At 46.1% G+C, this 15,973-nt stretch overlaps 1 protein-coding gene across 2 annotated transcripts in view; it reads left to right on the plus strand.

Moving 5' to 3' along the window:
• Positions 1-15,973, plus strand: part of rab6a (RAB6A, member RAS oncogene family) — a 100,215-nt gene that overhangs the window by 31,607 nt on the left and 52,635 nt on the right. For both annotated transcript variants that reach the window (XM_038818931.1, XM_038818930.1), the window contains exon 2: positions 6,491-6,549. In XM_038818931.1, the coding sequence (XP_038674859.1) occupies positions 6,491-6,549 (59 nt within the window). The remainder of the gene's footprint in view (positions 1-6,490; positions 6,550-15,973) is intronic.

Below are 15,973 nucleotides of genomic sequence, written 5' to 3' on the forward strand. Positions count from 1 at the left end.
GGGCTAGATCGGCTGAATGGTTTACTATTAGGTCGTGGGCAAGGTTGACAGACTTCCTTCCTTTACTAACTACCTGTTAGTGAACCAGGTAGATTTTTACAACAATCCGGTAGCTTAGTCTTTCTATATTTGAATGCAGTTTTCTTTTCATCAACATTGCTTTATTTCATTCTTAGTTCCTGCTGTATCAAATAGGAGTTTGGAAAAAGTATCTGTCTATAATTGGAATCTAATGTGATAAATGGATTCTTGCACATTACATCGTGATTGCAGTTGATTGATTTTTATGTTCCAGAATACTACTTTGCCATTTTTGTCTTGCATACCGTTCTGTTTTTTCTCTCTCCTGCAACAGACTGCTTTCAATATACATTAAATATTTATGAAGTCCTTCTTTCAGCCTGCTGAGCTTTTTTATTTGCTTGGTTGATATATGCAACAGACAGAATAATAACACATGTGAGCAGGCTTTCTACTCTGATTTGTGCGTTGAGTAATGTTGAATAGGTATGCATCTCTCTACTGTTGTGCTACTGAGTGCTTTCATAATGTTTGTGTGCCATGTGTTGCCATTTGTTTCTGTCCCACTTTCTGTTTAAGAATGGCATCTTATGAAAAGATGCTGTGACAACTGGTTAATGCTTGATTTCTAGAAGGCCAGGGAATGATTAGTAACTAGAAAGATGCAGTTGATACAAATTAGAATGCATCTTGTTCATAGATGGAATCCAATTAAAATTTTTGATATTGTGGAATGGATTGCAAATAGAAGTGCCCGATCGAGGCAAGGAATTTTAAGGTGGGAGAATTGATTTCTAATCATTGAATTTGTCATCTAAGTGCATTGTATCTTGCTTCGTTTTGTCTTTGTTCTCTTCCAGTCTGCCCCCCAAAAAATTAACTGTTCAGCACACCACATTTTGATTCACTCCTAAATATACCACTGTTAAAATTAATCAAAAATCTAATTTACATGTTTACTTAAGGCTGCTTTGTTTTCCTTTTCCCATTGAGTAGGGATTGTGAGAGGAATTTGAGGGAGCTAGTGATTTCTCCTTATTTACGAAGTCTAATAAACTTGTACAATTGTTTAGTAACACAGAAACCTAATTAAAAGTTCAGCTCCTCTGTTGCTGAGGTAATTGCAATGATGCAGGTTGAAATGACACCAATAGTCCAGTTTAGGTTGCAAATGTAATTCTGACTTTTAGCCACACTGGAGCATGTACCCCACTTATTTTCAAATATCACAGTTTCATATAACAAACCAATACCTTAATTGGCACAAAAATGGTTTCTTAAGGTGCCAGAAAACACAAACAGCTGCTGCTTGCAGTAATTTGGTAAGGGCACCGATTTTGTGTCTGATTTGAGAAGTTGGTCCCTCTGGATCTACCTGACATTGAAAGAGATCTGGACAAGCCTGCACTAATTACTCATGTGTTGTCAGATTTGCTGTGCAATGTAGGATAAGAATATTGTATGTCTGTATCATGCCTGTACTAGTGTGCGGGCATAAAGTAAATTGATTAACAATTTTATTTTGCCATCAAGTATAAGGTTTTAAAAAAACATGATCAGAGGTCAACTTTAAATTCTCCGCATGAGTATTGCCATGGCATTGCCCACATCTTAGTCCACACTGCTACATTGATTCTCCTCACCGCCCCCCCCCCCCCCCCATTCCACAAACAATGGGCTTTCCTGCCACAGAACATCACAACTTCATTTCTGCTCTTTGTTGATCCCAAGCTCTGTTTTCAGAAAATTGACTTCCTTATCTTTATTGTCAAATCTGTTTATGGCTTAGTCCCACCCAATCTGTGTAAGCTCCTTATGCCCTTTTTTTTATAAATGTTTTTTATTGAGTTTTCATGTTTTATATATGACAAGTTACAAATTATTAGAGAGAAAAAAAGAAAACACAAAAATTTAACATGTATATTTACAGGTAAGCATCTTTATAACAACAATTGTGGCCGCCCCCTTTAGCCAGCATACATATTTTACATTCCCCAATATGGCCGAGGCACATGTTTATAGGCATTTATTTATAGTTTGGTTTTGGGCCTCAGCTTGCCATCAAACCCCCATAACGAACCCGTAACCCCCCGAAGAAGGCTGTCCAGTACTCCACAAGTCTGGGGCAAGACCAGAACATGTGGGCGTGGTTGGCCGGGCCTCTTTGGCACCGTTCACATCTGTCCTCCACCTCCGGGAAGAACCTACTCATACGGTTTCTCGTTAAGTGGGCTCTATGTACCACTTTTAGTTGCGTCAGGCTGAGCCTTGTGCACGTGGAGGTGGAGTTGACCCTATGCAGTGCTTCGCTCCAGAGTCCCCACCCTATCTCCATCCCCAGGTCGTCCTCCCATTTCCTCCTTGTTGCGTCCAGTACGGTGTCGTCCCTTTCTACCAACCGGTCATACATGTCGCTACAGTTCCCTTTCTCTAGGATACTTGCGTCCAGTAGGTCTTCCAGTAGTGTCTGTCGTGGCAGTTGTGGGTATGTCCTTGTCTCCTTTCGTAGGAAGTTTTTGAGCTGCAGGTACCGTAGCTCGTTCCCCCCAGCTAGCTGAAATTTCTCTGTCAGTTCGTCCAGTGTTGCGATCCTGTCGTCCGTGTATAGGTCCCTGACTGTCAGTGTCCCCCCCGTCCTGCCTCCACCTTTTGAAGGTGGCGTCAGTCAGTGCTGGTGTGAACCTATGGTTGTTGCAGATGGGAGCCTTGTCCGACATTTTGGTCAGGCCAAATTGCTGCCGCAGTTGGTTCCAGGATTGGAGGGTGGCTATCACCACTGGGCTGCTGGAGTGTTTTTTGGGTGGGGATGGGAGTGCTGCCGTGGCGAGGGCCTGGAGGAAGGTCCCCATGCAGGAGGCCTCCTCCGCACGCACCCACTCAGCTTCTGGCTCCTGGATCCATCCCCTTACTCGCTCGGCTGTTGCCGCCCAGTGGTAGAATTGTAGATTCGGGAGGGCTAGCCCCCCCCCCCCCCCCCATGATTTTGTTTTTTGTAGGACCTTCTTTGGGATCCTAGCATTTTTAAACCCCCCCCCCATACGAACGCCATGATAAGTTTGTCCAGCGCTTTGAAAAAGGCCTTTGGGATGTAGATCGGAATGGATCTAAACAGGAAGAGGAACCTGGGCAGTACGTTCATTTTGATCGCCTGGACTCTCCCCGCGAGGGAGAGCGAGAGTGTGTTCCATCTTTGCAGGTCCTTTTTAACTTCCTCCGTCAGGCTGGTGTGGTTCCATTTGTGGATCCCTTTCCAGTCATGGGCTATTTCGATCCCCAGGTAGCGGAATTTGTGTCAGCTTATGCCCTTTTATACAAATCGGAGGCGGGATTCTCCCAGCCCTGGACCGGGCCGGAGAATCCCTGCGGCCGGGCCACGCCGACCAGTGCCGGCTACGAGATTCTCTGCAGAGCGGAGAATCGGCACCATTGGTGCCGGCGTTGTTGGCACAGCGCCAGTCGCGGGCCACTCTACGCGGCCGGCCTGCCGATTCTCGGGCCGGGATGCGCCGAGCGGCCGTCGTGGAAACGCTGAGCCACGGCACCGCGTCCACATGTGCTCTCAGCCACGGGAACTCAGCATGGAAGCGTCGGGTAGCGGCCCGTGGGGGAGAGGGGGTCTCCGACCTCTGGGGGGCCTCTGTTGCGGCCTGGCCCGCGATCGGGGCCCACCATTCGGTGGGCCAGCCTCTCAGGCTGGGGGACTCATTTCTTACGCGCTGGCCTCTGTAGTCCTGTGCCATGTTGCGTCGGGGCGGCGCGTTGAAGGAAGCCACTGCGCATGTGCACGTTGGCGCCACTGCTCATGCGCGGATCCCATGGCACCCAGTTCGCGCCGGGATCAGCAGCTGGAGCGCCGTGAACCGCTCCAGTGCTGTGCTGGCCCCCATAGGGGCCAGAATTGGTCCTGGGAGCGCCCGTTTATGCCGTCGTAAAATGCGACTGTGTTAACGACAGCGTGGATGCGGGATGAGAGAATCCCGCCCCAGATATCGGGTTCTCCATCTCCACTGAAACATGGTTAGGTGTTTTAGTCTTTTTGGGATTTGAGGGATATGGGGAGTGGGTGAGAAAGTGGAATTAAGGGAGGCGATCAACTATGATTGTATTGAATAGCCCTGTGGACTGCATGGTCTACTTCCATTTCTTATGTTTCATCTTGTTATTTCCTTACTGCTTTTAAAATTGCTTAATTTTCTTAGTATATAAAATGTTTTCGAATGCTTACAATTATGATTTCATAGAATCCCTACAGTGCAAAAGGAGGCTATTTGGCCCATCAAGTCTGCACGGACTATCTGAAAGAGTACCCTATCTAGGCCTACTGCCCTGTAACCCACACCTAACCGTTGAGCACTAGGGATTTTACCATGGCCAATCGACTTAGCCTGCACATCTTTGGACTCTCTTTCTCGCTCTCTCTTTCTCGCTCTCTCTTTCTCGCTCTCTCTTTCTCGCTCTCTCTTTCTCGCTCTCTCTTTCTCGCTCTCTCATTTCTCGCTCGCTCTCTCTCTCTCTCTCACTCTTTCTCCTCCTCTCTCCCCCCCCCCCCCCCCCCCCAATCTCCAGGTCATCAAGCAATTCTGACAATCTATGCAGCTGCTTTTCCAAAATTTGTAAGCAGGCCTCTACTGTACTTATTTTCTCCTGCTGTGTGAAGCCTTTTATCCGTATTCTGCAAGTCTGAGCTCTGATATTTTGTGCCAACGGAGAGAGTTTCTCATCAATTATATTAATATTAGCAATCATCAGTGTAATGTCTTTGAGGGAGCTGGATCAAGAGGCTGTTCACTCACTAAGTCACTATGCTGAGAAGTCACCTCCACCCCAATCACTTCTGACTACTCTTTTTTTGGAAGATGATTTTCTTAATACGTCACTGCATTTTGGCACCGATGCTTAACCAGAAATCTTCCGGGGACATAATCTGGAGTTCTTACTCCCGGATTCCGGATTAGTTTTTAAAAAATGTTATTCAAACACGATTTTCATTGTAAGACAACAACAATACAGCAGCCACCCAATTACCCCATGCCTCTTCCTCTTCATAAAGAAGGTATTGATACAATATTGAGGGAAGATATTAGCACAGATGATACGTAATCTGTATGGGTTGAACACCAAGGGGCAAAAAACATTTGTCTGGGTGGCACAGTATTACAGTGGTTACAACTGGCAAAAAGGGCCAAAAGCCAAGTACCCTGGCAGGAGCCATAGCATGTACAACTTCTCACCACAAAGCTGCCTGCGGACGTCCCACTCCCGGATTAGTTAAGCATGAGTTGTGTGAGCGCGATTGTAGGCTGAGTAGTGTCAGAGCTCCCAGGAACACAGCCTTTCCTGTGCTTGCATCACCATGATCCCCTCCCCTAACACATGCTGAATGAGCAACAGTCAGATGTTAGAGCAGTATTTGTTCACTGGATTTGGATTTTGTTTATTGTTAGGTGTACCGAGATACAGTGAAAAGTATTTTTCTGCGAGCAGCTCAACAGATCATTAAGTACATGAAAAGAAAAGGAAATAAAAGAAAATACTTAATAGGGCAACACAAGATACACAATGTAACCACATAACACCGGCATCGGGTAAAGCATATAGGGGCGTAATGTTAATGAGATCAGTGCTTAAGAGGGTCGTTTAGGAGTCTAACAGCGGGGAAGAAGCTGTTTTTGAGTCTTTGTGCATGTTCTCAGACTTCTGTATCTCTTGCCCGATGGAAGAAGTTGGAAGAGTCAGTAAGCCGGGTGGGAGGGGTCTTTGATTATGCTGCCCGCTTTCCCCAAGCAGCGGGAGTTGTACTGCCAACTTGTTCCATGGTCTGAGGCTGAGGCTTTACTCCCAGGTCCAGACAACCCATGTTTTTGAAATAAATGTGGGAGAAGTGGCTTCAACTCTGATTGCTAAACCTTTAACTTTAATCTGTGAGTAATAAAACAACTAAGCCAACGCGTTAAAAACTTTGTATGGAATCCAAGTTCAGAAAGTAGGAGTAAATAAAACAATTTGAGGCATAGTAACCATTACATTCCATTTAACAGTTTGTATCAATTCAATATCTGAAAGAGATAGAATAATCACATTTCCAGTTGGGAATTACTAATCGGACGATAAGACCGTTTCTTTATGTTTTGATTGAAGTGAATGGACAGAAGATGAGCAGTTTTGTTTGAGAAAATAAGAAATAAAGACTGAGTATGGTTTCTGGAGTTTAAATTGGGGAGTCAATAATTTGACAAAATTAAGTAACTTTGTCTTAGGTTTTCAGTACACTCATAGCAAGAGGACTCCAACCTCCATGCTTTCTAAATATTTTTGCTGCTGCATTGAACATTCACTTTGAAAATCCATTGATAAGAATGTATAAATATTAAGGAATTACCTCTTATTTCTGTTTTGTGTTTTTCTATGTTCTATAATCCAAGGAATTCGGGGCAATTCATAAATTTGATGCTTTTGTGTTCTTTTGCAGTGGGGAAGACTTCATTGATAACTAGGTTCATGTATGACAGCTTTGACAACACTTACCAGGTAAATGCTTTCATTCCATATGCGTAATACAAAATCTGAACGTTTAATGTTCAAGACAATTTATTTTACAATAATTTTGCTTGCTTCAGAAGAAAACCTATTTCTGGCATAATCTGCTCTCATAAGATTAAGAGTGATTAAATATGAAGTGAATAATCTCCCTGTTTGATGCCTTTGCAGTTTTAAAAAGTCGTTCATTTTATTCTCATTAGGTGGTCCCTTGACACCCAAGCTCTATTTTGGGTCCATGCTTGATAACTTTGCAGTTTAAAAAAAAATTGGCTGGAGAGGAGGAAAGTTGTGCTTTTCAGGAAAGTCAAATTGCTCGATTCCATTTAATAGTCTTGAACTGAACACATTAGATGATTTGCATTCAAAATTGCCGAAATACGTATAAAATGTACAAATGCATATTCTGCTGTCTTGCACAGCCACTGCCCTTCCTCCAGCCCAAACAAATGTAAGAAACCATTTAAATTGTTAACCAAGATGACCAGATAGAGAGGGCATTTATCAATTGAAGGTAAGTACATAAAAGTGGAGGGCATTGATTGGATGGTTACCCGAGCACATATAAAGCAACACTTATTAACATGAGTTGAGTGGAGTCAGATTATGGATACCTGTAATGGTTCACATTAGCAGCATAGTGGTTAGCACAGTTGCTTCACAGCTCCAGGGCCGATTCCCGGCTGGGCCACTGTCCGTGCGGAGTCTGCACGTTCGCCCAGTGTCTGCGTGGGTTTCCTCCCGATGCTCCAGTTTCCTCCCACAGTCCAAAGATGTGCGGGTTAGGTGGATTGTACATGCTAAATTGCCCTTAGTGTCCAAAAAATGTTAAGTGGGGGATACTGGGTTACGGGGATAGGGTAGATACGTGGGCTTCAGTAGGGCGCTCTTTGTAAGGGCCGATGCAGACTCGATGGACCGAATGGCCTCCTGCACTGTAAATTCTATGATTCATTTAATGAATCTATCCCAAGTAAAGGCTGGCTTTGGATTTTTCCTTCAACCGGCTATCAGGAGTATAATGTAAATAACTGCCCCTATTTGTTGAACCAATTTCCATAAAATAGCTGCTAAATTTGAAACTATTTTTAAAAACTAGCTCCTAATGAAACATTTGTAGGTCACAACACAAGTACAGTGACCTAGAAAGAGGAAATAAGACCTCAATATTGACAGTCTGTCCAAATTTTTAAGTGCTGGTTACTGCCTTGCATTCCTCTCCTGCATTATTCTCATCTCGCATTTTCTCTGCTACTGGCAGCTTACCATCTTTGCCATCCCAAGGCTCTACCAAATGAATTTGGATGAAAAGTCATCCACCTGAAGTCTTAACTCTTTCTTTCTCCATAAATTCTGCCTGACATGCTGAGTTTCCTCTTGTATTCAGAACACGGGAACAGGAGTGTAGGCCATTCAGCCCTTCAAACCTGCTCTGCCATTCAATATGATCATGGTTGATCACTTTAATGTTTCGACCCACACTTTCCCCATAACCCTTTACATTATTTTAAAAATCTATCAATCTCTGCTTTAAACATTCCAAATTACTGAGATTCCTCAGCCCTCTTGGGTAAAGAATTGCAAAGTTTCACAGCCCCCTGTGTAAAGAAATTTCTCCTCACCTCGGTCCTAAGTGTCTTCCCCCTTATTTTGAAATTGTGCCCCATGGTTCTAGACTCCCCAGCCAAGGGAAACATCTCAGCTGCATCTATCCTGTCTATTCCTTCATGGATTTTGAAGGTTTCAATGAGATCACCTCTCATTCTTCGAAACTCTGGAGAATAGAGGCTCAGTTTGCCCAATTTCCCTCCATAAGACAGTCCCGCCATCCCTGGAGTAAGCCTGATGAGCCTTTGCTGCACTCCCTCGATGGCAATAATATCTTCTCAGGGGTAAGGGGACTAAGACTGCACATTGTACACTGTACTCCAGATGCAGTCTAACCAAGCTCTTCTCCAATTGAAACAAGCCATAACTACTTCTGTACTCAAAATGTTCTTTTGATTTAAAGGCTAACATTCCATTAGCTTACCTAATACCTTGCTGCACCTGCATGTTAGCCTTCAGTGACTGGTGGCTCCCAGATGACCAGCAGCCTTCTGAGCATTTAAAGGACACACTCAGCACTCGTGTGAGCAGCCAGAAGACTAAGTAGCACCAAAGCGGTGCATTTAAAAGACAGACTTCAGCAATGAAGCCAGGCCACCAGGTTCCAGAGGGGGAAGCCTGAAGTCCATGAACTTAGCCATATACAGATTCCTCTGTACATTTACACTTCTAATTTCTTACCATTTAGGAAATACTCTGAACAACTGTGTTTCTACCAAAATGTTGGCTCTAGGGTCTTCATTACTTGTAGATAGTAATTTCTTCCAGAAGCATGTGTCCAAAATCTGTAACAATATTTTGGGGTATTTTATCAACAATCTTAAGCAGCCCTGAAGTTGGCACAATATAACTCAAACGAGCAATTGCCACTTATGTCATCATGGTCAATATGCCAGAAGCTCCAGGTTCAATGGCTATGGAAGGTGTGCAAATAACATGGCCAAAAGGATTGGTTATCAGCCTGTAAGTCCTTCCAGCATGCCTAATGCCAGCCAGTAAGTGCGGGAGAGTTTCCTGGTCAGCCATACTGAGAAGGCAACAGCAAACCACTGCAGTACTTTGCCAAACGCAATCATTGATAAATCCAACAGAAGCCCATGATCACCAATGCTCTCTTAGGGCATGCTACCTGAATAAGGACACGTAATAGGGGCAATGTAGTTTTTGGAATATCTTAACAGGTGGGACATCCATCAAACTCATTTTTGCCACTGAGTAGCTTCCGTTGTGACATTCATTGCTGCCTGTTTTCCTCTTTCCCATTGTCTGTTCCTTGACCTCTGAGATTACTTCAGCGGCTGTCTCTGTCCACTCGGGCTCTTACTGTCCACACCATGAAGTGCAAGACTCCACCACGTGAATGTCACTGATACTACCACATATACATCAAAGCTATTACCAATCAACTTGCTCATATTTGTTATAACTAGTTCCATTGCATTTTTTTTTCTCAGTCCATTGATTCCTTACTTTGTCATAATTCCTTTTCTTAAAATATCCCTTGGTACATCAACTATAATTTGGACTATATCAATTTGAACTGTGAAACACCTAGCTGTACAATTAGATCTGCCAAATTTGGTTTGTCCATTTTGAATTGTGTAACGCTGAGGATGAATATTTGCAGGTATGTTTTTGACAGCTTGATTTTAAGCATATTGACGTGTAATCTTTGGCAATACATGATCTTTCCTGACAGATATTTACTTGCATGCTGATTTTCTGCAGTTTACAAATTCAATTTATAATTCTGTTTGGACTCTGGATAAGTTATTTAAGGACCTTTTTTTAAAAATAAAAGTCTCTCATTTTTAGTTAAAATATGTTATGACTTTAAAAAAACCACAAAACAACCATAGTAAAAACCAAAGAACACCCCCCCCCCCCCCCCCCCCCCCCCCCCCCTCCCCCCAACAACAACAACGCTTGGGGGCCTCGCATCCTTCCACTGAAGCAAAGTCCTACGCCGGGATACTAGGGACGCAAAGGCCAGAACACCGGCCTCTTTCTCCTCCTGCACTCCCGGCTCCGCTGCTACCCCAAATATCGCGAGTCCCCAGCCTGGCTCAACCCTGGATCCTACCACCCTCGACACCGTGCTTGCTACCCCCTTCCAAAAGTCCCCCTACGCTGGGCATGCCCAGAACATATGGGCATGGTTCGCTGGGCTCCCCGAGCACCTAGTGCACCTGTCTTCGCCCCCGACGATCCTGCTCGTCCTGGTCATATGAGCCCTATGTTGGGCAGCACGGTGGCCTAGTGGTTAGCACAACCGCCTCACGGCGCTGAGGTCCCAGGTTCGATCCCGGCTCTGGGTCACTGTCCGTGTGGAGTTTGCATATTCTCCCCGTGTCTGCGTGGGTTTCGCCCCCACAACCCAAAAATGTGCAGAGTAGGTGGATTGGCCATGCTAAATTGCCCCTTAATTGGAAAAAATAATTGGGTGCTCTAAATTTATTTTTTTTTAAAAATCCCCAAACCTTTCCAACATCTCCCACAGATACCCCCACTCAACCCTATCAAAGGCCTTCTCCGCGTCTAATGCCACCACTATCTTTTCCTCCCCTTCCACAGCCGGCATCATAATGACATTCAGAAGCCTTTGTATGTTGGTATTCAACTGCCTTCCCTTTACAAACCTCGTCTGGTCCTCGTGAATGACCCTCGGCACACACACCTCTATCCTTGTAGCTAAGATCTTCGCCAACAGCTTGGCGTCTACATTTAGCAGCGAGATCGGCCTATATGACCCACACTGCAGGGGGTCCTTGTCCCGCTTAAGGATCAAGGAAATCAGCGCCCGTGACATAGTTGGGGGCAAAGCACCCCCCCTCCCTTGCCTCGTTAAAGGTCCGAACCAGCAGGGGGCCCAACAGGTCCGCATACATTTTATAAAATTCGCTGGAAACCCATCCGGCCCCGGCGCCTTCCCCAACTGCATGCTGTCAATCCCAGTGACCAGCTCCTCCAGCTCAATCGGCGCCCCCAGTCCCTCCACCTGCCCTGCCCCCCCCCCCCCCCCCCCCCCCCGGATTCAGACCGGTACAATTCCCCATAAAAGTCCCTTAAGACCCCATTCACATCTACCCCCCTCCGAACCACCTTCCTATCTCTATCCTTCACTCCCCCAATCTCCCTGGCCGCGTCTTGCTTTCGGAGCTGGTGTGCCAGCATCCTACTCGCCTTCTCCCCGTATTCATAGTATTCATACACCGCTCCCTGTGCTTTCCTCCACTGAGCTTCCCCCTTTATGGTGGTCAGTAGATCGAACCTGGCCTGAAGGCTACACCGCTCCCCCAGCAATCCCTCCTCCGGAGCCTCCGCATATCTCCTGTCCACCCTCACCATCCCCCCCCCCCCCCACCAATCTCTCCCCCTCTCTCTGCTCTTCCCTCTCCCTATGGGTTCGGATGGAAATCAACTCCCCTCTAATCACCGCCTTCAATGCTTCCCAGACCGTCCCCACTCGGACCTCCCCGTTATCGTTGGCCTCAAGGTACCTCTTGATGCACCCCCGAACCCTCCCGCCCACCTCCTCGTCTGCCAGCAGCCCCACCTCCAAGCGCCAGAGCGGGCGCTGGTCCCTCTCCTCCCCCAGCCCAAGGTCCACCCAGTGCAGGACAAAGGGTCAATGATTTGACCCAGCTTTGACTCAAAGGGTCATCTGGACTCGAAACGTGAGCTCTTTACTCTTCCTATAAATGGTGCCAGACCTGCTGAGATTTTCCAGCATTTTCTCTTTAGTTACCACTGGATTTGATGAGATTGGCAGTGGCGCTGAAACCTGTGCCCTCAAGGTGGTCCCCTTACATGAGGCTTCCTGTGCTCTGATCCACATTGACCGTTGGTCCTCCATTCACTTCTGGACCATGACGCTGTTTGCAGCCCAATAATAATTCTTTACATTCGGGAGCACTAGTCCACCCCCTTGTCTCTCTCACTGAGCCCGAGGCTTTGCCGGTCTACATTGACCCCACAGTCTGTCCTCTCCCATGGGCCTATTGGAGCCCTCAACCCCTGCGCACTTGCCCGACCTATCCTCGGAAATTCCAACCTATCTAAAAATTTTCATCTCCCCATGTCCCCCGGAGGAGGCTCCGACCGATATAATCACTGATTTAAAAAGTCTCCAAAATCCATTGATCTCCTGGGCAGCACGGTGGCTGGCTAGCACTGCTGCCTCACAGTGCCGAAGTCTCAGGTTCGATCCCGGCTCTGGGTCACTGTCAATGTGGAGTTTGCACGTTCTGCCAGTGTTTGCGTGGGTTTCGCCCCACAACCCAAAGATGTGCAGACGAGGTGGATTAGCCATGCTAAATTGCCCCTTAATTGGAAAAAATGAATTGGGTACTTAAAATTTTAAAATATTTTTTAAATCCATTGATCTCCTCTGGATCTGTTGCCTCTTTGCTCCCTTCATCTCTCAGCCTACCTATATCTGTTGCCAATGCCTGTTTCCTCAGTTGGTGAGCAAGCATCCTGCTGGCCTTCTCCCCATCGTCATTTACCACCTGCCTATATATACCCCTCATAATTTTGTAAGCTTCTATCAGGTCGCCCCTCAGCCTTCATCTTTGGGAGAACAATCCCAGTTTATTCAATCTCTCCTCATGGCTAATACCTGTCATACCAGGCAACATCCTGGTAAACCTTTTCTGTATTCTCTCCAAAGCCTCCACGTCATTCTGGTAGGGTATTTACCAGAATTGGACACGATATTCCAAATGTGGCCTAACTAATGTTCTATATAACTTTAACATAATTTGAGAACTTTTATACTCTATACCCCGTCGCCATGAAGGCAAGCATGTCATATGCTTTCTTTACCACCATTTCCACTGTGCTGCCACTTTTAAGGATCAGTGGAGTTGCATGCCCAAATCTGTGTCTATGCTCCTGATGCTTCCACCATTTACTTTATAGCTCCCACCTGAATTGGATTTACCAAAATGTATCACCTCGCATTTGTCTGGGTTAAATTCCATCTGCCATTTCTCCGCCCAATTTTGCAGCCTATCTATAATCCTGCTGTACTTTCTGACAATCGTCATCACTATCCCCAATTTCTGCAAACTTCGTATCATCTGCAAACTTGCTAATCAGACCAGCTACGTTTTCTTCAAAGTCATTTATTTATTTACTTTTGAAAAAATAAATTAGAGTACCCAATTAATTTTTCCAATTGAGGGGCAATTTAGCATGGCCAGTCCACCTATCCTGCATATCTTTGGGTTGCGGGGGCGAAACCCACGCAAGCACGGGCGAGAATGTGCAAACTCCACAAGGTCAGTGACCCAGGGCCAGGATCGAGCCTGGGACCTCGCTGCCATGAGGCACCTGTGCTAACCACTGCACCACCGTACTGCCCTTTTCCAAGTAATTTATTTTGTATGTTACCAACAGCAGAGGTCCCAGTACTGATCCTGCGGAACATCACTAGTTAGAGACCTCCATTCGGAAAAACACCCGTCCGCTGCTGCTACTCTGTCTTCTATGGCCAAGCCAGTTCTGAATCCAATGTTCAGGGCCACATAATTCTGAATAAACCCCTCAATCCCCTTTGTCTGAAAGAAGATTTATATCCAGTCTCCACTGTGGCCTTTGTGGGGACGCCCCCTCTGCCTGTAGATCCAACCAGTGTGGTGCATGATCAGGCACCACAATCACCGATTATTCCACTCCAGCCACTCATGTCATCAGTGTCTTGCCCATAATGAAAAACTCTATCCGGGAATAACCCTTATGGACATGAGAAAAGGAGGAGAACTCCCTTGACCAGGGTGCCTCAAAGCATCGCAAATCCACATCTCTGACATTCTCCTGGTGCAGCGCACACACGTTCTAACTCCAGGTCTAGAAAGATTCCAAGAATAAATCTGAGTTTCCAAATCCGGGATGAATATCAAAACCTGTCTTATGAAGTCTCCCATCATCCCAGTTCAGGATGTAGATGTTGCCCACCACCATTTGGAACCCTCCCAGTGATGAGCACAAATCTACCACCTTTGAAAGCCACCTTCTTGCTGATCAATGCAGCCACCCCTCTGTTGTCTTGCCACGTCCTGAATGAAAGACTTGACTCACCCAGCCCTCCTTGGTCTCGTCTGGTCCGCCCCTTTCAAGTGAGTTTCCTGTTAAAATATTAAGTCTGTCTTTAAGTTATTCAAATATGCGAACATGCGCAGCCTCTTTACAGGTGTATTTAGTCCCTGGATGTTCCAAGTCACCAATCGAGTACAACAACAACCCCCCCCCCCCCCAAAAATCAGCCATAGTTCTGTATTAGCCACTTACCCCCGGTCTTTGTTTTACATCTCCGTGAGGTGTTCCTTGCCATTGACTCTAAACCAAATGGCACACTAACATCAATCAGCCCTCCCACCCTACCCCTCTCTCTCCACCTCCATTTCGTCCCCCTCATCTCTTCCGTTTACTAGCTTTCCCGCCAGAATGGTGGCCCCCCACACACGGCCTACACCTTCCCTGGTCCTGCCACACCACCACCTGCACCCAACACATCATAAACTCTATCCTGCCCTCTACATCTACCCCAGATTCCAGAACAAACGACTCACAACATTAACAAAAAAACAGGATGGAGAATAATAGAAAAAGAGAAATACTAATAAACAACTGCTGAATTATCAAAACACAATTCAAACCCAGTACAACATATTTACAAACTCACGATCCCTGGTCCCATAGAAACTTGCTTCTTCTGGGGAGTCCAAATAATGCTCCTGATTCCAGAAAGTGATCCGTAGATGAACTGGATAAAGTACCCTGAATTTCACGCCTTCCTTGCATAGGATCGCTGTGATCTTATTGAATCCGGCCAGTCGCTTAGCCAGCTCCATGCCCCAACCTGAGACTCTGATCACGCTCCTTCCCATGTACTCTTCTCCATCTGTTTGGCCATCTCTGGATTTTCTTTGTCCATGAATCGGTGCAGACGCACCACCAACACCCTCTGCTGCTCATCTGCCTTCAGCTTCCTTCTTGGCGCTCTATGCGATCGGTCAACCTCGAGGGGATGATCAAAGGCTCTCTTCCCCCATCAATTTCTTCAACATCCATGCAACGATTCGCCTGTGAACCTCTATCCCCTCCGGCAGCCCCACTATGCGAAGGTTTTGGAGCTGCTCGTGGTTTTCAAGTTTGTCATCCTTGTTGGAGGCGGCTGCTTATGGTCGTCAGTCACCAAGGTAAGTTCCGCTTCTAACGAGGCCAGCCAGTTCTCATGGTCGGCCATGGACTCCTCCAATGTCTGTAGTGATGCAACCTGCTTCAAGTTTCTGTTCTATTCCTTCCACAGCCGCCCGAATTGGGCCTGTGACTCTGGCTAGGTTTTCAAAAGTTTCCAGCCTCTGCTTTTTAAATTGAAGCATTAAGAAATCCACTATCTGATTGGTGGACCATAGCGCTGGTCTTTTACAGCCACTTTTTTTTTTACTGCTATTCTTGGGAGGGTGAGCGCTGGACATAACTAAAAACAGAGCCACGTTGGCCTTTTGAAGTTGGCAAAGCATTCCAGCTGCGTTCAGCTGTCCGATCAGAATTACCAGGCCGAAATATACTTCTCCGTGTGAGAGCCACCAAGTTAGCGGCCGCCTATAACATGGTCACTAATGGAGATCTTGCGTATCTGGATTTTAATGCTTGGTTAGGCAGTTCAATCATAGTGAACCTCTTTCCCAGGACCGATTCTATTGTCAACCATATTCACCCATATGTTTTGTTGCTGAGGCCAGTAAGGTGATTGCGACTGCAGCTGTGATCAGCTAATTAAACATAAAACCTGACATTG

This window comes from Scyliorhinus canicula, chromosome 14 (assembly GCF_902713615.1).
Source record: "Scyliorhinus canicula chromosome 14, sScyCan1.1, whole genome shotgun sequence".
Classification (NCBI taxonomy): Eukaryota; Metazoa; Chordata; class Chondrichthyes; order Carcharhiniformes; family Scyliorhinidae; genus Scyliorhinus; species Scyliorhinus canicula.